Here is a 22,310-nt window from a genome sequence, read left to right on the forward strand (position 1 = left end):
TCCCAGCCGGGGACTCTGCGCCTGCGCCCGTCCGGCCGCTGCCCGCTCCCCTGGCGCGGCCGCGGTCCCAGCTGCAGCGCGCCGCCTGGGTGGCTGGGCGGTCCATGGGCAGCAGCGAGGGCCACGATGACAGATTACGGCGAGGAGCAGCGCAACGAGCTGGAGGCTCTGGAGTCCATTTACCCCGACTCCTTCACAGGTGACTTCCGTGGCTGCGGGCCCGGAGTGGCCCGGGGGTGGAGTGGGATGGGCCGAAGCCCTCGGCCTCCGGGGCGAGGATGGAGAAGGGGACAGCGAGGCCGCGTGGGCACCTCGCCCGCTACTCTCTCTTCACCTTCTTCTCCCGACGTGTTCAGGCACTTAGGAATAACTCCACAGCTTTTCCCATTCTCCGCTTCTTCCCTGAAATCTGAAAAGTCCGGGATAGGCTGGCGAGTGTCAGGCCTGGAATTGAGTTGGGTGCACTTTGGTTTCTGTGTAATTTACAGCGACCCGAGGTTTAATGAAAAAACACGAAAACAGATACTCAAGTGGGAGTGATTTTTCTAGAGCTGCAGAGGTGTCGATTTTCACTTTTACTCGGGTAGAAGCGGTTTTGCATACGTTGGTGTTTTAAAGTTTATGGGATTCAGAGGGCTGTTCTCCAAGTTACCCAGAATCAGTTTTGAGAGTCCCTGGGATTTGTCGTTTTTCTTTTTTCTTTTTATATTCTGCGAATGCCCAGTGAATGATGTGGCACAAATTTCAGTTCCACTGCAGATTCACATGTTGTTAGGGAGGGATATTAGACATCATCTGGCCAGGACGCGTCTTGCTACAAGCAAGGTAATGGAGGCGCAGGAAAGGTAAGTGGCTTGCTTTGGGTCTAGCCAGCAAGTTAGCGGCGGAACTGGTACTGTTAGGTCTGGATCCCCTTCCTGTTCCTTCACTTTGCAGACTTGCGGAAATTGGGATCTAGCTCCAGGTGGGATGAAGGGGAGCAGAAGATCACTTAATAGGTTGGGCTAATATAAAATATTATTAAGAAGCTCATTCGGTATGTTTTAAAGGAAGATAATTTTTCTGTGTTAAGCCGTGCTTCAGATGATTTTGAAAGTGCCGCAAGATAACCCTATCAATATGGCTTTTCTCGCATTTACACTCAGTGTTTGAGAAGTGATCAAATAAAGCCAATATGAGTGAGTGGAACCTAGGTTTGTGGGATTTACAGACCCTATCCCTTCCTTTGTTGTTCATCACTGTCAGAATTCAGAATGTAAGATATGTTCAACTCCAATCCCTCTCCCTTTCGTTGTTTAGCTTAGTTTTCTTAGCTCCATTTTTTGACCACTGCTTGCAATGGTAGCAAATTTTGTTCTGCTTTGCCAACAGGCAGATGTCTCTCAGCTTCCCCTGTATAGTTCCAGTCCTGTTCATGTTCTCTCTCACCAGCAGTACAGCTGTGCTGTGAGGATGTTAAGGGGATGAGTGAAGAGGGGTTTGAGAGTGTCATTAACTGGGTGAGTGTGTATGGAGTCTGGCTCCCTTCTCTATCCTTGCTTATATGTCAATGTCTAAATAAAAGAGAATATAGGGTCAGTTTTTGGATATATTCTTAATCGTGATGTTTGGTCATTTCTAGTACATTGGAAATGTAATTGGCACTGTGTAGGTAGAGTTAAGAAAGCATAAGGTGTGCTAGTTTTTTCTATGGACATAAGGTATCCCTCATTAAATACTGTGCATATAAGCATTTTAAAAAGTGATATATTTTTTAGTCCTAAACCAATCTTATGGTTCTTTCAAATTGTACTAAGCTCTGATATAGTTCGGTATGTGAAATTCTTGTCAGATGCAAAAGTTTTTGAGGATTCTGAGCCAGGGTTATAAAACACAGTTTATGAATCTTTGATGCATGCAAGTATTCTGCAGTATCAGCTGAGCCCATCTGTCTCTAATTCCTACCAGCATTCCTATAAACTTTGCAATAAATAAAATAAGATGTCTTGATTTATACTTCTTTAGGGACTTTGCCTCACTCATGATCGTGTCGTTTATGTAACCTCTCAGGGAAAAGGTAGAGGAGTTTGGAATAAAACCCTTCCATGTTTGATCTTTTGAAATTATGAGGATTTGCAAGATTTACTGTTTTACAGCCTTCTTTTGGGTTGATGATTTCATACTTTCCTATTTTCATACCAGGTTTAAGAAGAGAGCTTGCTTGTGTCAGTTTGCCAAGGAACACTGATTGGCAGTTCTCTAATTTCATTTTGAATCACATTTAATACTAGATTTGGTAAATGCTCAATGCTCTTGATGAAGGAAGTAGATACACTTTTTTTTTTTTTTTTTAATAGATAGCTTGGTGCTTGACAGAGAAGCCTTTGTTAAGCACATCATGACCCCCTGTGGTTGCTTTAAGAGGCACAATCCAGCTAGCCCATAGTTCTAGCCACATAGACCTAGCCTAACCTCGGAATTGATTGCTTGACTATTTGCAAAGAACTTTTGGTCCACTGTTGAATTTGTTGTGAATTATAACAAATCATAATACAGTTTCTTCTTTTTGCCTGTTCTGTAGCTTGATTGCACATTGATCCAATCCTCCTAACAACTAGTCTTCCAAAATATAAATGGACTCTCCTGATACCACATTCTCCTTCAGTAGTGCTTCACTTGACAAGGCCCTGCTAAGGTAGTAGAATTTGGTTATTTCCATTTCTGTATCAAAATCTCTGACTATGGGGAATTTTGTTGAAACAAATTGGTTGGCTTCGGGCTAACCAAAAGTCAAGTTCCCTTAATTCTGTTTGGTCTTACAAAGAGGGGTACGTAATTCTGTATTTGCTTGTGTCAGTACCTCTAAGTAGCATCCATGAGCATGTAACAGTTCTAATTGCATCTTAGAGATGGGGCAGAAGTCATCTTTTAAAAGCAGTTTTTCTAAGACACTCCCTAAGAACCACAGGGACTTATTTTAATATGGGCTGTCTGGTTCTTTGTGAAAACCTTGATGTCATTCGTGTGTCCCTTTAGTGTACCTTTCAGCTATTACCTCCATTATGTCTGTCCTTAATTCTGTCCAGTTTACCATCATCTGCCTCTCTATCACTTAATAGTTCTCCTGCTTGTCCACTTATTCCTTCCACTATGCCCAACGGCCTTATTCTTCTTCTCAAAAATATTTTGATCCACTTACAGTGGTGGAAATCTGGCATCTTTAGTGAAGGCTAATTTTATCCCAACTCACAGTAATGCATTGGAATGGGATTATTCCTTTATCAGAGTGCTGATGAATCATTTGTCTTTGCTAGTCCAATTAAATAACTTTCCCATCCCTATGTTAGTCTCCTCCAAATTTTGGAATATTCTTTCTTTTTCCTTTCTTTTCCCCTTTCCTTTCCTTTCCTCCCTTTCCCTTTCCCTTTTCCTTTCCTTTCCCCTTTCCTTACTTTCCTTTCCTTGGATTAGGTTCAACTCTGACAGAAAACCCCAAAAAGCAAAAAGGTAAAAGTTTAGGGGCGCCTGGGTGACTCAGTTGGTTAAGCGTTTGACTCTTGGTTTCGGCTCAGGTCATGATCTCAGGGTCGTGGGATCTAGCCCTGCATCAGGCTCTACACTTAGCTCGGAGTCTGCTTGAAATTCCTCCCCCCCATCCCCCACTCATGCTCTCTCTCTCTCTAAATAAAATAAAATAAAATAAAATAAGGTAAAAGTTTATTGCTTTTGCGCATAAGAGATAGTTGTGTAGCTCTAGTCCAAGAATTCCTCAGGTACCCAGGCTGCTTCTTAGTTCCTTGTCACTCCTAAGATGTGGTCTCTACCTCATGATGAAGATGGCAGCATTCCTTTCCAGGCAGGAGGGTAGATATAGGAATTGGGGGCGGTGGGGGGAGAAGCCAAAGACAGCGGTTTCTTAAGTAAATTTCCTGGAAACTGTCAAAGGACTTGTTTGCTTCCATCTCATTAGCTGGAACTTAGTCATTTGGTGAGACCTAACTGGGAGGGAGGATGGGAAATACAGTCTTTATTCTGGGTGGTTAATATGCTCAGTTAAAAGTGGTATAACTAGAAGTTGGGGTGAGTAGATAGTAGGGAATATAAGTAGTGTTCTCCAATATCCTTTGTTGTTGTTGTTGTTCCTGGCTCACATTTTTTTCTCTATAATGGCAGCTTGGTGTAGTGGATATGAGCTCTGTGTCTTTGGGCAACTCATATAACATCCCCAAGCTTCAGTTTCCATGTGTGTTTAGTGAGGAGTAGTACAAAGTATGCAAATACTTTATAACTGTTAAATATAAGATATTCTTTACTAGAAATTTACAGTCTTAGTTGCTGATTCTTCTAATAATATGGCTTCATAATTCCTTGTCTTTACCAATGAACAGTTTTGATTTCCATTTCCTTCAACTGTATGGGGGCATAGCCACACCTTGTAAATGCCATCTTTAGAATTTTGCCTTCTGAAAGTCCTCTTTCTGTCCATAAACTTTGTAGTCCCACAGTTCTTCATTCCAGTTCTTTTGCTGAACATGCCTCTCATCATGACTTCCCGTGGATTAAGAGTTTATCAACTTCTTTCTTGTCTGTCTTGCCTCTATTCTGTATGTTTCCCAAGGTCAGGCAAATCAGTGATGTTCTTGCTAGCATCCCAAGTCCTCATTTACCAAATATTTATTATATACATTGTTAGAATATCAGTCAGTTGGGAAAAGACATCAGATAAGTAATTTACAACATAGTGTGACGATTCTTTCATGGAGGAATGCATAGGATGCAGCCAGAGCACAGGAAAAGGGGAGGGTCTTGGTTGTTTTGGAGAACTGAGGAGTGATGAGGAGCTAACAAGTGAATGAGACTGTGAAGCAGGACTCTCTGAAAGCAAAATGTATTTAAAGGAAAAGTGGCTTGATATGCCTAAAACATAAAGTGAGTACTGAGAGTTGTGAAAAATGAGGCCTGACAAGTGAGCAGAGGCCAGATTACAGAGGGCCTTGTTAGGGATTTTTAGATCTGATCTTGTAGGCCAGTGGTTCATCGCCCATTTCCCCCTGACAGGGCTAGACAGACCCATATAGTACACATTATAGACAGTGCCATACCATACCTGGATTGCAATAGTTGGGATGCCTTCACAAATAAAATAGGCTTTTCGAGTTTGTTTTGACCTCTCATGGCTGCTGCTTTTCTTTTTCTCTCTGGCACTTTTTCCTCCTCGTACTTTTGTTTCCCAAATTTAGGATTCCTTACAAAGCCAGTGTTGGCCCTATTTCTCTATTTTTTCCTCTGGTGATCTCATTTAGTCTAATAGCTTTAGCTCCATTTGCCCATTTCTGATTGCATATTGCATACTCGGTATCTCCAACTGAAAGTTCCTTGTGTCATTTAAATGTATCATCTCTGATCTTTTTTTTTGTATTTTTGTTTTTATTAGTGGCGCTACCATCCTCTGCCTGCAAATTTGGAATATAGAGTCCTCCCTGTTCCTTGCTATTCCCGTGGCTGCTAACCTAGTTCAGAACCTCATTAACCTTGCTGGGATGATTTTAATAGCTATCTAGTTCATGCTGCCTCTAGTCTTGTTTCTTTCCTTCCAATTTATGCCCTGTGGCCAGACTTATCTTCCTATGATTAGAAATACAGTTCTGCCCATGCTGCTAAAAAAAACTATCATTGTCCACAGCTGAACTTTCAGCAGTATTTTTTCAACTAGTTTTCTTCACCCACATATATATCCGCCAAATGGACTAATTTCTTCTTCCCTATATATTCCTTAAACTTTTCCACCATTATGCCCTTGCTGCCATGTTTCTGTTGCCTGCATTTCTTTTCTCCATCTTTACTTACCAAATGCCTTACTTCACGGTCTAGCTCAAGTGACTTTGCTGGAATTTCTCAGCTGGAAAAAAACATTTTCTTTTTACATGAAACTCAATATAGTTTATTCAGTTCTTCCAGTTACTAGCTGAATAACCTTGGGCAGATTATTTAAGAGCTCTTTTATCTCAGTTTCCACATCTGTGAAATTGGGATAATACTATATTTAATTAGTTCTGAGACATTTCTATGTTTTAACATCTCTGAAATAGGAATTTGTCTTATAATCGATTACATATTGAAGTTTAATTGGCAGATTTTTTTTTTTCTCAGTACGTAAAGTAGCATGCATCTCATACTTGATAGTATCTTAAAGTTGGTGTCATATGGTAACAGTATAAAATCGTGGTCTTGGTGTAAGAATTAAAGGATCTTTGTGTAAATGCATGGTACAACACAGGCCCAAAGTAGTGCTCAATAAATGTTAGCTGTTACTAGGTATAGGCGACCCTTAAATTATGGCCCATGGAGTCCTAAAAGGGGTAATCAGTTGGAATGTCATTGAGTCGAACCCTTATTTCTGTAGTTGCTATGTTTACATTTTATGACATGTAAATGCTAAAGTTGGTCATGAAAAGAAGTAGAAATGAAGTGCGTCAAATATATTTTATACACATTTGTCAAAAAAAAAGGGTCAGTCATATTTTAAAAGCTTTATTATAATTACTTTTCAGGGACTTCTTTTTAGCGTGGGCTGGACTATCTGAGGCGTATTAAACTATGAGTCCAGTGAGTCTTATCTTCTTGACAAATACTTTCATAGTAATAGATATTCATCATGCTTCAGGTACTTTTAAACTTCAATTAAAATGAAGGCAGATGTCTTGAAAATTTTATTGATAATGAATATTTATGAAGGCTTCAGAAGTTCTTGAGTAGGAAAAGCTGAGTATTTTCGTTGGTGACTTCTTCAGAGATCTCCTTGCCCTTTCATTTCAGAAAGAGGTTGCTGAGCTGCTGCAAACCTTGACAGGGGCCAGTGCTTCCCAGGGCTGGAGTGAGGCACAGGCTTTTCTCAGGGGCTCAGCAGCAATCACAGGTGGCCTGCATTTTTCTTGTTTACTCTTCTAATGGTTCTGAATATCAGTTTAATTTGTTTTTGTTTTTCTACTTTCATTCCATTGTTTTAGCTTTGCCGTTTAGCCAGAATTTGTTGAATTTCTAGATACTGCCAGGCACTGATATAGGAGCTCTCATAATTTTTATAGTATTCTTATGGGGGAAGAGATATAAACATATATACTATCAGGCATCAGGCTGTAAAATGGTATATATGCTTTCTTATTTATATAAATGTTGATTTGCATGTCTTGACTTGCTTAACAAATTGTAAGCAATTTGATGTTTGGATTCATGGCTAATTTTGTAATTCCATGAAAGATGGTAGAGACTCAATAATTGGTGAAAGAATAAAGTTTGGTTCTAGGGATGATGTGGGAGAAAGAGATAGTTAGAAGACACAAACTCTAACAAATTAATATTTACTGTTTGTCATGGAGATTCTAAATTATACCTTAGAATATATAAGTTTAAAAATTAGTGATAATACTGAGTATCAGTGGATAGTTTCTGATGAAACATCAAACTTTTTTTGTCATTCTGTTTGGGAATTTTTTAGAATGCAATTTTCCATGTATAGATGGAAATTTTGAATTAAAAGGTAAATTACTTAATTATTTTAATTGATCTGATAAAACTCCCAAGAGTTTATCTACTATAGGTATTTTTTTTTTTCAAATTAAAGATAACCCTAGATTTAAATAGAAAATTGATGAGTGTGGTATCATTTGAATGGTTCAGTATGTATTTGTGGAAATGAAAATACAGACTAGGGATATATATATAATTTTCATTACCCAGTAATATCATATCACTACCCAGTTTTCGGGACTGGGTAGTGATATTTTGCTAATAAGAAAAGTATTTGCCTTAGGAAGCATATTAATAACAATCTCTGTGTATATTTTCTTGCAGTATTATCAGAAAATCCACCCAGTTTCACCATTACTGTGACATCTGAGGCTGGAGAAAATGATGAAAGTAAGTCCAATCAAAAATACTTATGATTTTCCTAAGTTGCTCTCAGGAATGTTACTCCTTCTTGCAGCCATTATGTTGGTCATTGAAGATGTGGAGGTGCTAATAAGTAAGGTGCTGTTAGGATCTAGCATGAATGTTGTGTATCTCTAATTAGCATTTACTATGTAAACATGACTTAGAGAGGAAGTCAGTGAGATATATTCTGACACAATGAACTTAGTTTTAAAAAGTGAAAAAGAAACATTAACAATATAGCAAATGGAGAAAAGGTAGAAGATTACTGTCTAAAACGAGACTTCGAATGCATGCCTATTTCAGTGACTGTGTGGTATTCCATTGAGTGTTATTTTTCCATGATTGTTTTTCCTCTTTGGGTATTTAGATTGCTTATTGGACATTTGCTGTTTATTTATAAATTAAGCTGGATAGGGGGGCCTGGGTGCTCAGTCGTTAAGCGTCTGCCTTCGGCTCAGGTCATGATCCCAGGGTCCTGGGATCGAGCCCCACGTTGGGCTCCCTGCTCAGCGGAAAGCCTGCTTCTCCCTCTCCTTCTCCCCCTGCTTGTGTTCCCTCTCTTGCTGTGTCTCTCTCTGTCAAATAAATAAAATCGAAAAAAAAATTAAGCTGGATAAATGTCTTTCTTTATGATTTTCTCTCTTTAGGATGGATATTTTACTGTAGTTCAAATACATTTATACATAAAACCAGGTAAAAGCCACCATTACACAACTGTAGAACTAAGATAAATATACTGATGGAAATAAAACAGCTGTAAAACCAATAATTTGCAATTAAATAGATTGATTTAAACATGGCAGATGTTGGGGGAGGATCTGAAGTTCATTTCCACCATTAGTCCAGTTCAGTTAATTTTGGAATTTGGTAAAAATGTTCCATAAGTTGTTGTTAACCCCAAGGATTTTTTTTTTTTTTTTTTTTTAGCATTAAGCTAGTCAACTGAAATTCTGCTACGAGCAGTCAGTAATGCAAATTTTAGCGATATTACTTGATAACTCTAAATCTGTCTTGTACAACTGAAAATGAGATTAGCAAAGAGCTATTACTAAAATCTGAATTAAAAAGATGTTGGACACAGTCATTTACTTCTATATGTATTTATATATATGTAGGTTTTATACAAAGAATCTCAAATACAGGGGTGCCTGGGTGGCTCAGTCATTGGGCGTCTGCTTCGGCTCGGGTGGTGGTCCCGGGGTCCTGGGATCGAGCCCCACATCGGGCTCTCTGCTCAGCGGGAAGCTTGCTTCTCCCTCTCCCACTCCCCCTGCTTGTGTTCCTTCTTCCGCTGTGTCTCTCTCTGTCAAGTAAATCAATAAAATCTTTTAAAAAAAAAGAATCTCAAATACAACCTGAGTATCCTTTTATACTTTGTTTGAAATGTAAATAAATGTATAGAAGATACTTTAAAATATCCTTTAAAAAATACTTTTAGTGATCTTTTCCTGATGGTGGGATTATTACTGATTTTGTTTCCCCCTTCATATATTTCTAAATTTTCTATAATGAATGTCTATTACATCAAATAGTAAAATCAATAAATGTATAAAAAAATTCTTGTTCTAGCAGTAAAATTAGAAATGTGCTAGTTAAGAAAGAAAATGCCAAAAGACACTGTGTATCCTTATTGGCCTAACAGTCTTTTTTTTTTAATTTAAATTTTACTTAGGTAACATACAGTGCAACATTGGTTTTAGGAGTAGAATTCAGTGGTTCATCACTTACATATAACACCCAGTGCTCATCACAACAAGTGCCTTCTTTAATACTCATCACTCATCTAGCCCACCCCACACCCACCTTCCTCCATCAACCCTCAGGTTGTTCTCTGTAGTCAAGAGTCTCTCATGGTCTGTTTCCCTCTTCTTTTTTTTTCTTTTCCCCCTACCCATATGTTCATCTGTTTTCTTTCTTAAATTCCACATAAGAGTGAGTTCATATGATATTTGTCTTTCTCTGACTGACTTATTTCACTTAGCATAATACACTCTAGCTCCATCCACATCATTGTGAATGGCAAGATTTCATTTTTTGTTGTTGTTGGCTGAGTAATACTCCATTGGTATCTATACCACATCTTTATCTGTTCATCAGTCGATGGACATTTGGGCTCTCTCCAGAGTTTGGCTATTGTTAATAATGCTGCTGTAAACATCGGGGTGCATGTACCCTTTTGAATCTGTATTTTTGTATCTTTTGGGTGAATACCTAGTAGTGCAGTTGCTGGATCGTAGGGTAGTTCTGTTTCTTACCTTTTTTTTTTAATAATTTTTTTATTATGTTAGTCACCATACAGTAACTTTTTTTTTAAAGATTTATTTATTTTAGAGAGAGAAAAAGAGAGTGTGTGTGTGTGTGTGTCGGGGGGGTGGTGCTAGGGGCAGAGGGAGAGGAGAGAATTCCAAGCAGGCTCTGCACTGAGCACAGAGCCCAGTGGGGTCTGTGCCACAACCCATGAGATCTTGACCAAGACCAAGAGGATGTTCAACCAACTGAGCCATGTAGGCAGCCCTATTTTTAACTTTTTGAGGAACGTCCAAACTGTTCTCCAGAGTGGCTGCACCAGCTTGTGTTCCTACCAGTAGTGCAAGAGTGCTCCCCTTTCTCTGCATTCTCACCAACACCTGTTGTTTCTTATGTTGTTAATTTTAGCCATTCTGACAGGTGTGAGGTGGTATCTCATTGTGGTTTTGATGTGTATTTCCCTGATGATGAGTGATGTTGAGCATCTTTTCATGTATCTGTTAGCCATCTGTATGTGGCATCTTTAGACAAGTATCTATTCGTGTCTAATGCTCATTTCTTAACTGAGTTGTTTTTTGGGTGTTAAGTTTGGTAAGTTCTTTATAGATTTTGGATACTAACCCTTTATCAGGTATGTCATTTGCAGATATCTTCTCCCATTCCATAGGCTGCCTTTTAGTTTTGTTGATTGTTTCCTTCACTGTGCAGAAGCTTTTTATATTGATGAAGTCCCAGTAGTTCATTTTGCTTTTGTTTCCCTTGCCTCCAGTAACGTGTCTAATAAGTTGCTACAGCTGAGGTCAAAGAAGTTTCTGCTTATGTTCTCCTCTAGGATTTTGATGGTTTTCTGTCTCACACTTAGGTCTTTCATATATTTTGAATTTATTTTTGTGTATGGTGTAAGAAAGTGGTCCAGTTTCATTCTTCTGCATGTTGCTGTCCGGTTTTCCCAACACCATTTGTTGAAGAGATTGTTTTTTTTTCCCATCGGATATTCTTTATTCCTTCTTGCTTTGTCAGAGAGTAGTTGACTATGTAGTTGTGGGTCCATTTCTGGGTTTTCTGTTCTGTTCCTTTGATCAGTGTGTCTATTTTTGTGCCAGTGCCATACTGTCTTGATGACTACAGCTTTGTAATGTAGCTTCAAGTCCAGAACTGTGATGTCTCCAGTTTTGTTTTTCTTTTTCAAGATTGCTTTGGCTATTCGGGGTCTTTTGTGGTTCCATACAAATTTTAGGATTGTTTGGTCTAGCTCTGTGAAAAATGCTGGTGGTATTTTGGTAAGGATTTTATTGAATGTGTAGATTGCTTTGGGTAGTATAGACATTTTAACAGTGTTTTTTCTTCTAATCCATGAGCTTGGAATATTTTTCCATCTCTTTGTGCCTTTTTCAATTTCTTTCCTAAGTGTTCTATAGTTTTCAGAGTACAAATCTTTTACCTCTTTAGTTAGGTTTATTCCTAGGTATCTTATCGTTTTTGGTACAGTTGCAAATGGAATCGATTCCTTGATTTCTTTTTCTGCTGCTTCATTATTGGTGTATAGAAATGCAACAGATTTCTGCACATTGATTTTATATCCTGCAACTTTGCTGAATTCATGTATTAGTTCTAGCAATTTTTTGGTGGAGTCTTTCAGGTTTTCTACATAGAGTATCATGTTGTCTGCAAATAGTGAAAGTTTGACTTCTTCCTTGCCAATTTGGATGCCTTTTATTTCTTTTTGTTGTATGATTGTTGAGGCTAAGACTTCCAGTACTCTGTTAAATGGTAATGGTGAGCATGGATATCCTTGTCTTTTTCCTGACCATAGGGGAAAGGCTCTCAGTTTTTCCCCATTGAGGGTGATATTAGCTGCGGGTCTTTTCGTATATGGCCTTTATGATGTTAAGGTATGTTTCCTCTATCCCTACTTTGTTGAAGGTTTTTATCAAAAATGGATGCTGCATTTTGTCAGATACTTTTTCTGCATCTATTGAGAGGATCGTATGGTTCTTGTCCTTTTTTTAATTAATGTGGTGTATCACATGGATTGATTTACGAATATTGAACCACCCTTGCAGTCCAGGAATAAATCTCACTCGATCATGGTGAATGATTCCTTTAATGTGCTGTTGGATTCAATTTGCTAGTATTTTGTTGAGAATTTTTGCATCCATGTTCATCAGAGATACTGGCCTGTTATTCTCCTTTTTAGTTGGGTCTTTGTCTGGTTTTGGAATCAAGGTAGTGCTGGCTTCGTAGAATGAGTTTGGAAGTTTTCCTTCCATTTCTATTTTTGGAACAGTTTGAAGAGAATAGGTATTAACTCTTCTTTAAATGTCTGGTAGAATTCCCCTGGGAGCCATCTGGCCCTGGACTTTTATTTGTTGGGAGATTTTTGATTATTGATTTAATTTCTTTGCTGGTTATGGGTCTGTTCAAATTTTCTATTTCTTCCTTTTTCAGTTTTGGTAGTTTGTAGGTTTCTAGGAATTTACTGATTTGCTTCCTGGTTGCCCAATTTGTTGGCATATAATTTTTCATACTATTCTCTTATAATCATATTTCTGTGATATTGGTTGTGATCTCTCCTCTTTCATTCATGATTTTATCTATTTGGGTTAACAATCTTATATCCATTGACTCATAAAATTCGTTATTGATACCATACACAAAAATTAAAACAAAATATCAAACTCACACATTTTAAGATGTTTTTTTTTCTCTTATGGGGAGGAATCTAGATTTGAGTTAAAATTATCAAAATCAAGAGTTTTTAATAATTAAAAATGTGAGTTTTTACAAGAAAGGCAAAGTCTAGACAAAGGATCATTGTGATTAATAAGTTTTATTTTTTAATTTTTTTTTTTTTTTTGTGAATAGTAAGTTTTAACAGAAAATGTTTAGCACTGCTGCCTAGTTGCAAATTGCCTGGTGGAATTGAGAATTCACCAGTTGGTCTATAGAGAGATACCTTGCATTGATCTGCCTGTAAGGATCTCATTCCTATACAAATGTCAGATGTATGCATTGATACAGGCCAAAAGAGTGAGTGAGAATGTATAAATGAGTCAGGTTAAAAGTTTCTCAGACAGCCTCTTAAACCCTATTTCAAAACCGTGTCATCTAGCAACCCCTTAGCAGTGCCCTGCTGGCATTGTGCATATAGAAATATAGACTCCAGGACTAATGCCAGATCTTCCTCACTGGGCACTGGCTCTGGTAGAGGCCTGAAAATAAGCCTAAGGTAGTATTTTTTTTCTATGTATTGTATTCTGTGCCTTTTGTTCATCTTAAGGAGGATTTTAAAAAGAGTGGCTTTTATCCATCCTCTTTCTCAGATATGCAATATGGTAAAATACTCATAAGTAATGAATGTATTTCATGTGTTTGAGGTGATTTTTGGTATTCGCATGATCTGTTTTCACTTATCTTTGCGGTATGTGTTATTTATCTTAGTGATTATCTGTCTGATCTCATAGTAACCTTGTTTTTCTTTGCAGGAAAATCTGTTGTGCTATGTTTCATTGACACGTTGTGAATTAATTACTAATTCAACAAAAATGTTGACCTCTCTACATTTTCAGATATTCATATCAAACTCTTATCTTATGTCTTTAGCTGTCCAGACTACCCTCAAGTTTACATACAGTGAAAAATACCCAGATGAAGCTCCTCTTTATGAAATATTCTCCCAGGAAAATCTAGAAGATAATGATGTCTCAGACATTTTAAAACTATTAGCATTACAGGTAAGGAAATAAGTTTAGTAATGGCATTTTTTATTGGCCTTAAATAGTATACATTAATTTCAAGAGTAAGAAAATGCTAGTAAATATGTATAACCAGTACATTGAACAAGGAGAATTCATGATGTATCTCTCTCTCTCTCTCTATGTATATGTATAGATATAGATATTCACAAAGCACCTTAATTTTTGTTTCCCATTGTACATTTAGAATTTGAGTAAGAGAAGTTGTCCCTTCTCTTGAAACTCAGTCAGCCTCATGACTTCTAGTTAATAAAATGTCTGGTAAGTACTTTAATTTTAAACACACTTTTGATCTGGTTCTCAGAATGTCCAGCCCCATGTGCAGTTAAAAATTCTGACTTTTAAAAAAAATTCAAACTCCCAACCCCTCTGACCTGTTGCAGGCTAGTTGCCTGCAATCTGGGAAGAGGACTGGTGATTGTTTTGTTTTTCTTATCTTTCCGTCTCCTGAGGCTTACAAGCAGCAGCCAGGGTTTATGATCCCTCTGAGAGCGGGGGCTGTGAAGGCAAAATGGGTCTTGGAAAATTCTTGGCTAGTTCTGTGGTAGGATAGGCTCCCCATAGTTTGGGCTTAGCCAGAATTTAAAGCTCTCTCTTGCTTGGGTTGAGAGTTTTCATGGATTCTTCAGAGTAGGGAGTAGGGAGGACAAGTAAAATCTTTACTCCACAATGTTATAAACAGAAGTCCTAGCTTTGTTTGTTCTAAGAAGAATTGACAGAAAACATATCTATACCTTAAATGTGACTGGTATATTTCAAGGACTGTTGGTCCTCTGAATGCCGATATTTTAAAAATATCTGGAGCTATTAGAGAATGAAGAGTGAAAGAAGATAGATCAAACATGAATTTATTCTTATCTTGGGCCCTGTTCATTCTGCTACCCCATATGAGATTATACTAATTCTAATATTTGACTTAAAATGCTTCATTTTAAAACATTGCAGAGAACCTGGGGCAGTATGCTATATTCAGTCATTTATTAATGAAAGTTATTTGAGCTGAGTGATTACTTTCTATGTGTTTTATATTTTATTTGCACTCAAGCTCCTTCCTTTCAGAAAAGAAATTTTGATTTCTTTCTCATACCTGAGATCGGATATATTGAGGGAATATTTGTACATTTTTTTCCAAATTATATTGATTTTTAATATCAAAATAGTAAATTCATATTATAAAAAACTCAGAAAGTATAGGAACTCGTGAAAGAGAAAATTAAAATTACTCTTAATCTCACCAACCAGGTATAACTGCCTGTTAACATTTTGGTATGATATAGTTCCAGATTTTTTTTGCTTATGCTTATATTCATAGTACTCCTCTTCTACCCCAAGTTAGATCATTCTGTATATAATGTTTTATAATATCCTTTTTTTCACATAACGATATATGTGGGTATCTTTCCATTTTAGTAAACATGTATATGAGTCATCATTTTTGATAACTGTGTAGAATTTCACTGTATGTATGTGTAATTACACCTATCCTTTTTGAAACAATTATTTATCATTTTTACCTGATTCAATATGTAATTCTTTGGACATGCTTCTTCTTCTTTTTCTTTTTTTTTTTAAGAGGGGGAGGGGCAGGGGCAGAGGGAGAGAGAGAGTCCCAAGCAGGTCCCACACCCAGTGCGGAGCCCAACATGGAGCCTGATCCCACAACCCCGAGATCACGCCTGAGCCAAAATCAAGAGTCAGACACCCAGCCGACTGAGCCACCCAGGTGTCCCTTTGGACATTCTTATATATCACTATTTGTAAGTCCTTAGAGCAGAGTCTCCATTGAATCCCTAGTGCCTGGCATATAGTAGACACTCAGATATTTTTTGAATAAATGAGGAAAGTATATTATTGATGAGTATACTAGTTCAGTGTTTTCTATAAGTAAGATTACTGGGTTAAAGGTTATGCATACTTAATTTCATACACATTGCCAAATGGACCTTCAAAATGATTGTGCCAAGTTATGATCTCACTGTAGCCATTGAGGTGTCTGCCCACATCTGCTAACATTAGATTTTTTCATTTAGAAAGAAAAGCAGTGATAACAAGATGAAAATAGTATATAATCATAATTTGAAATTCTTTAATTAGTAGTGATATGGAAATCTGTGTGACTTCTTGCCTAGTTTCATATAAATGGTTGTTTTTTTGGCTTTTCTATTGGAATACTTAAGTTGTTAAAAAAGAGATCCTACTGGGATTTGTTTTTGAAATGTATCAAGCATTAAGTTAAGTGACCAAGACAGACACCATCCCTTCTTTCATAGATTTTATATTCTGGTGAGGAATGTGGACTAGCAAATTGGAAATTGTTATTATGTGTGGAAAAATGCTGTGAGTGGATGTAGACTTGAGGCACTGGAGAAGCTTTCAAGAGAAAGAGTTTGCCAGGCAAAAAAGAGAAGAGTTTCAGGGCAGAGGAGCGAGCTTGTTAAGCGTCATGGAAATGAGAGGGAGAAGAGATCAATATTTCCCTCCAGAACTTCTAGTCATACTAAATTTCTTGAGTTTAGAATTTGAGATTAGTGATCTTATGTGACGGAACTAAAGAGATTAATTCCCAAAGGGTCTTCTGAACTGTTTTAAAAGTATGTTCTTGCTCCTGGTTGGTTTGGAAAGCTGTTGAGTTTTAAGCAAGAGACTGACTAGTTCAGTTATGTGTGTATATTGAGTGGCTAGAGAAGTTGATGTTAGGGGGTGACAAGACCACAGGTTTTAAGAAAACCAGTTCGGAGTTTCTTGTAATATTTGAAGTTGAAGATGATGGTGCCCTGGGTTAGGGTAATACCAATGTTGGTAGGAAACAGTAGGCAGATTGAAATGATATTTAAGAATAGATTAGAGGCAGTGATAGAGCTTATGATGGCTTGTGAGTGTTCATGCTGGCTGGTTGGTGGTTTGGTTCTCTGAGTTGGGAACATAGAAATAGGTTTTGTGGAGAAGATGATGATTTTAGTGTTCACGTGCCTGTGCGACATCATATTGCTGTCCACTGGGCAGTTTTAATTGGGTTTGGCATTCAAGAGAGAGGTTTGTGTAGTCAGATTTAGGATGGTTAGCATGGAGACACCACAGAGAAGCCCTGAAGAGAATCACAGGAGCTTGAAGCCTTGTATTCAGAGAGGACCCACGAGATGAAATACCTACTCAAATGCCGCTGAGACCAGCCCTGTTAAAGGAGTGGTTGGAAATCTCTTCTGCTTCTAGGATGGAGATTCTGGCTTGTATATTTGGGATTTTTTTGTGTGTGTGTTTTGGTCTGTTTCCTTCAAACTGTATATTGTTTCTGTGGATAAGCAAGGTACTTTGTTTTACTTTAATCTACTTTCAAATGACCAACTTCCAAATAGCTTTTGAATTACAGTTGACCTTTGAACAACACAGAGGCTAAGGGACACTGACCTTCCTTCCACACAGTCGAAAATCTGTGTGTAACTTTTGACTCCCCCCAGAACTACTACTAACTGGCAGGAAGCTTTACCCATAACATAAACAGTTGTTTAATGCATATTTTGTATGGTATATGTACTATATACTGTATTCTTAAAGTAAGCAGAGAAAATGTTATTAGAAAGTCATAAGAGAAAATACATTTATAGTACTATACTGTATTTATTGAAAAAAAAAATGGATGTAAGTGGACCTGTGTAATTCAAACCTATATTGTTCAAGGGTCAACTGTATATCCCTTTCATGCGTTGGAGAACTTTTATATTTGATTTTAAGCCATTTCAGATTGAAGAAAAAAAGGTAGGTAAAGATAAATCACCAAAAGTACCTACATTCTTTATTATTGTATATTAGAAAATCACTTTGGCCTCAAAGTTCAGTTCATTGTCACAGCTCTTTAAAATATCCCAAAAGATCTAAATCATGAAAATATGGTGGAGAACTCATGTTACTAGCTGCTATAGGAAAAGGTTTTCTGGGGATACCTGGGTGGCTCAGTCAGTTGGGCATCTGCCTTTGGCTCAGGTCAGGATCTCAGGGTCCTGGGATCAAGTCCCACATCGGGCTCCTTGCTCAGTGGGGAGCCTGCTTCTCCCTCTGCCCGCCACTCCCCCTGCTTGAACTCTCACTCTCTCTCTCTAGCAAATAAATAAATAACATCTTTAAAAAAAAAAAAAAGGAAAAGGTTTTCTGAATTCTGGTTATTAAACAGAAATTAGTAAAAAGATATCTGTTTCAGGTTGGATGTAGCAAATTACATGTCTTTTTAAATTTAATATATAGTTATTCATATATATGTATGTATGTGCTCAATTCTTTTTTTTTTTTTAAAGATTTTATTTATTTTTATTTTGAGAGAGAGAGAGCACAAGAGGGGGGAGCGGGAGAGGGAGAAGCAGACTCCCTGCTGAGCAGGGAGCCTGATGTGGGACTCGATCCCGGGACTCCAGGATCATGACCTGAGCCAAAGGCAGTCGCTTAACCAACTGAGCCACCCAGGTGCCCTGTATGTGCTCAATTCTTAAATGATCATTTATCCAAGTGTCTGAACTTACGTATAACTGAATTAGTAATCATATTATAAGTGTATGGAATTTAGTGATTATGATGAAACACTTTTTCATTGGTTAGTTTTTTGTTTTGTTTTTCTGAGAAGTATGTTTCTCACTACAATCTTTCTTTTGGTTACATAGGCAGAAGAAAACCTTGGTATGGTGATGATCTTTACTTTAGTGACAGCTGTGCAAGAAAAACTAAATGAAATAGTAGATCAAATAAAAACTAGAAGAGAAGAAGAAAAGAAACAAAAAGAAAAAGAGGCAGAGGAAGCTGAAAAGGTATATTATAAAGCTGGGTTTTCTTTCATTATTTTTTACATCTTTTTTTTTTTTTTTGGTTGTTTGGTGGGTTTTTTTGTTTTTAGAAATTTCAGTGATTTTTTTGGCAATCACAAAATAAGCAGAAGTAAATTTTACTTAAATTTTGCTACTTAAGATGTTAGAAGTCACTGCATTGGTCACATAGCATCGGTAATGATTAATAAGGGTTAGTAGAGCTCATGCAGGTAAGATCAAGAAATATACATTATTTCTTTATAAATTACAATTTTATTATAAATTATAAGCCTCATTTATCTAACCACATCTTTTTTATTTTCTAAGCAATTATTTCATGGCACTCCTGTTACAATTGAGAATTTCTTAAGTTGGAAGGCCAAGTTTGATGCAGAGCTCTTGGAAATTAAAAAGAAACGAATGAAAGAAGAAGAACAAGCAGGAAAAAATAAATTAAGTGGTATGACTCCCCTCACCCCTGCCCAGGCTGTTCTATATTCTTGCACAAGAAGAAGATCATTTGGACAGATTTCTATAAAAATATAACATACTTGGGCATCTAGGACAAAAAGAGAAAGCATTCTGCCTACATGATGACATTTCTTCATTCATAATTATGATTAATTTTTATGGCTTATCTCTGATCTAAATATCTCAATGGATAGATCTTGAGATATAGCTACCACGACATTCAGAATCACAAGCGTTAGAAGTGGTAGAGTCAAATGCATTTGTTTTTCTGGGGTTCTGAAGCAGACTGGGTTTGCACTTGTTCCATTTTAATGCAGATACATATCACATGCCTCTTAGCTACTTACTGAATTGATAAATTTATTGAAATTCATAGAAAAATAGGTTTTCAGACTTGTTTTCTTGGATTATTTTACTTTTTAAAGGATTGTAGGGAAGATGGAGGAAAACTGGAACATACAGGAAAAATATGTTTGAATTGAACATATTTGTTTCTTTTAGGGAAACAGCTCTTTGAAACAGATCATAATCTTGACACATCTGATATCCAGTTTTTGGAAGATGGTAAGATAATACTAAGATTCCACGTGTACATAATACACCATTTTTAATATTAAACCATGAAAATCAGAGTGATAACTTAATGTAAAATTTTCCTCCCAAGGCTATAAACAAATACGTTTTGAAGAATAAATTTTAATGCTTGATTTATTTATACACTAAACTATAGCAATGTATTTTTTAAAGTTTTTTGATAACTTAAGGAACATCAAAGATGGCAGTAAACAACTATGGTCACATTAGTCTTTAATAACTAGTAAACAAGGCCACTGTAACTCAGGTGGCCTGGTTTACTCAGATTTCTAGTATCAGAAGTCTGTGGAAATTATTTCATGGTCATGGAACTTTATAAAGACCTCAAATCTGGAACTCTTCATGCCCTCTAACCAAAAATCTTATGTTTCATACTAGTCTTACTATCTGGAACACCTACTTCCTTATGCTTTCCTTCTCCTTTTTATCCTAAACTTTATCCTCTTTCAGTCTTCTGTCCATTATTCATCCATCCATAGATATTTATTGCACCCCTAGTGTAAGCCAAGTGTTGTCCTGGTTGCTGACGATATAGCAGCAGAGAACAGTATAGACAAATTCCCTGCCCTCATGGAGCTTATGGCCTATGTATGTTTCTTGAACTGAGCTCTATACTCAGTCACACTTCTGATAGCACCCTAGAGTTCTACAGTTCATTAGCCTTCTTCATGCTCATCTTGCCAGTTGGGGATCCTGTAGCATTCTGGCCTTTCAATTTTGTTCCTGGACTGTCTTCTGGAAAAGGTTAAGAAGGAATGTTGGTGTGGCCTCACTGCCAAATCATGCTTCTTAACTTGATCTGGGCCCTTATGGACACTCACCATTCTGTTTTATATATCTTACTGCATTCTTGCTCCAGGACATTATAAGTCTTCAAACAAATAAAAACACCCCAAACAAACAAGCAAACAAACAGATAGACAAACCCAGCAAGGTTGTCCTCGTGTATCTCTCTCTCATGTTACTAGCTTGTTTTTCTCCTATTTTATTGAGAAATTCTGGAACTGAAAAGCTGTGTCTCATTCTCTCTTGCATTTTAGAAGTTTTACTATCTTCACTCATCCTTGACTCCTTACCCTGTCTAACAGATCAAGTATCTCTTCATATCCAGTAACTAACCAAAAGCTCTCCATTGATTCTGCTTCAGAAGTGTCTTTTCCAGACATTTTCAACTCTTTCCTCCTAACTTGAAGGTTTTATCATTTTTTTGCCCCCTGGGTGTTTGTGGTTGCTTCTTACATTGTCTCCCTGCTTCAGTCTCTTCCTCTTTTTGGTGCCTTTAGTCACCATCCCTGAGGTGGCATTCCTAAAGCTCATGTTTAATCATGATACTTCTCTCCTTAAAATCTTTTGATGGTTCTCTGTTGCTTAGAGGAAAAGGTTGACCTACACAGTCCTTCAATTTGGCCTTCATCTATAATATCTCCAGATATTTTTGCTAAAGAATCTTGTGTTCCAGTTAGAAGTATTCAGAGTCTTATTTTTTCTTTCTCCCTTTGCATATACCTCTACCTACAATTGCTTCATCCTGCCCCCTTTTCTTCTTGCTGGATTAAAATTTATTGTAAAGATATTTTAGATGTCATCTGTTTTGGGAACTTGCCTGTCTCTCCCAGAGACAGTGAGTTATTCTTTGGCCTGCACTTAGCAAAGGTGTATTTTATTACTTAACTGCTCATAGGCATGAAGCAAGACTCATTCTCATTGAATTGAATGTCAGTGGGCTGGAGTCTGCCAGGAAAGGAAGATGAACAATTTTTGGTGATTTAAGAGTACTGTACTATCCCACCTTTATGTACTTCAGACAAACTGAAGAGTAAAGATGTTTGATGCAAGGCCGAGGGATTGCTTCCTATAGTGCTCAGATATTTGGAATTTGAGAAAGGCATACCATTGGTTATAAGGGGAACTAAGTGAGAGTGAAGATCAAGTTATATCTATCAATTAAATAACAAGTATAGTTGAGCTTTAATGATGTACATATCTGCCAATACTGGAAGACTCCTGGTACGGGCCCCATGGTCGGTGATAATCAACTTTGTTTAACCAGGATATACTATCGTCTTCAACTTATAACATGCCACATCATAAATAATTCATTCTAGGAAAGCTTTTTTTATAACTGGGTTTTTTGTTTTTTTAAAACTGGAAGCATGAAGTTGCTCTTAAAATGTGTGTCTCTGCTGATCATTACAGATCGTTGTTGCTCTGATTTGCGGTAGTAGTTTAGGATTTCATCACTGGCACCTCACTTGCACATTTGGAAGTTTGTGTTTGGTGTTGCCAGTGAGTTGTGTCTTTTATTCCTGAATATAAGACTGAAGGTGAAATCTTTTGTCTTTTGCAGCTGGAAACAATGTGGAGGTAGATGAATCTCTGTTCCAAGAAATGGATGACTTGGAGCTAGAGGATGATGAGGATGATCCCGACTATAATCCTGCTGACCCAGAGAGTGATTTGACTGACTAGTGGACTATCCCCATCTGCAGAGAGGTGTGACTGCCACAGCATCTGTGGCTGTGCTGACGTGTTGATTTTTCTTTCT

The 22,310-nt window shown here is 37.4% G+C and overlaps 1 protein-coding gene across 6 annotated transcripts; it reads left to right on the forward strand.

Moving 5' to 3' along the window:
* Positions 1 to 6: 6 nt before the first annotated feature.
* RWDD1 (RWD domain containing 1) lies at positions 7 to 22,310 on the forward strand. 6 transcript variants are annotated; one of them, XM_081828849.1, is made up of 10 exons: positions 7 to 199; positions 2,561 to 2,674; positions 6,531 to 6,585; positions 6,796 to 6,895; positions 7,831 to 7,896; positions 13,762 to 13,892; positions 18,560 to 18,703; positions 19,028 to 19,160; positions 19,673 to 19,735; positions 22,113 to 22,310. In XM_081828849.1, exons 3-10 carry the CDS (start codon positions 6,577 to 6,579, stop codon positions 22,232 to 22,234), a joined length of 768 nt encoding a protein of 255 aa, XP_081684975.1. In that variant the 5' UTR covers positions 7 to 199; positions 2,561 to 2,674; positions 6,531 to 6,576; the 3' UTR covers positions 22,235 to 22,310. The 6 variants fall into 6 exon arrangements, with proteins under 6 accessions (XP_081684975.1, XP_030885002.1, XP_006734301.1 ...); XM_081828848.1 differs by lacking the exon at positions 7 to 199 and adding an exon at positions 1,373 to 1,499; XM_031029142.2 differs by lacking the exons at positions 2,561 to 2,674; positions 6,531 to 6,585 and adding an exon at positions 1,372 to 1,499.

Source organism: Leptonychotes weddellii, chromosome 8 (assembly GCF_054177405.1).
Source record: "Leptonychotes weddellii isolate Sample4059 chromosome 8, ASM5417740v2, whole genome shotgun sequence".
In the NCBI taxonomy this organism is placed as follows: domain Eukaryota; kingdom Metazoa; phylum Chordata; class Mammalia; order Carnivora; family Phocidae; genus Leptonychotes; species Leptonychotes weddellii.

Excerpts from the sequence above, each read along its gene's own strand:
- RWDD1 (XM_031029142.2), top strand. The coding sequence starts at position 1,464 with ATGAGTGAAGAGGGGTTTGAGAGTGTCATTAACTGG. Across the intron at positions 13,893-18,559 it reads TAAAACTATTAGCATTACAG|GCAGAAGAAAACCTTGGTAT; the intron begins GTAAGGAAATAA and ends TTGGTTACATAG. Across the intron at positions 18,704-19,027 it reads AGGCAGAGGAAGCTGAAAAG|CAATTATTTCATGGCACTCC; the intron begins GTATATTATAAA and ends TTATTTTCTAAG.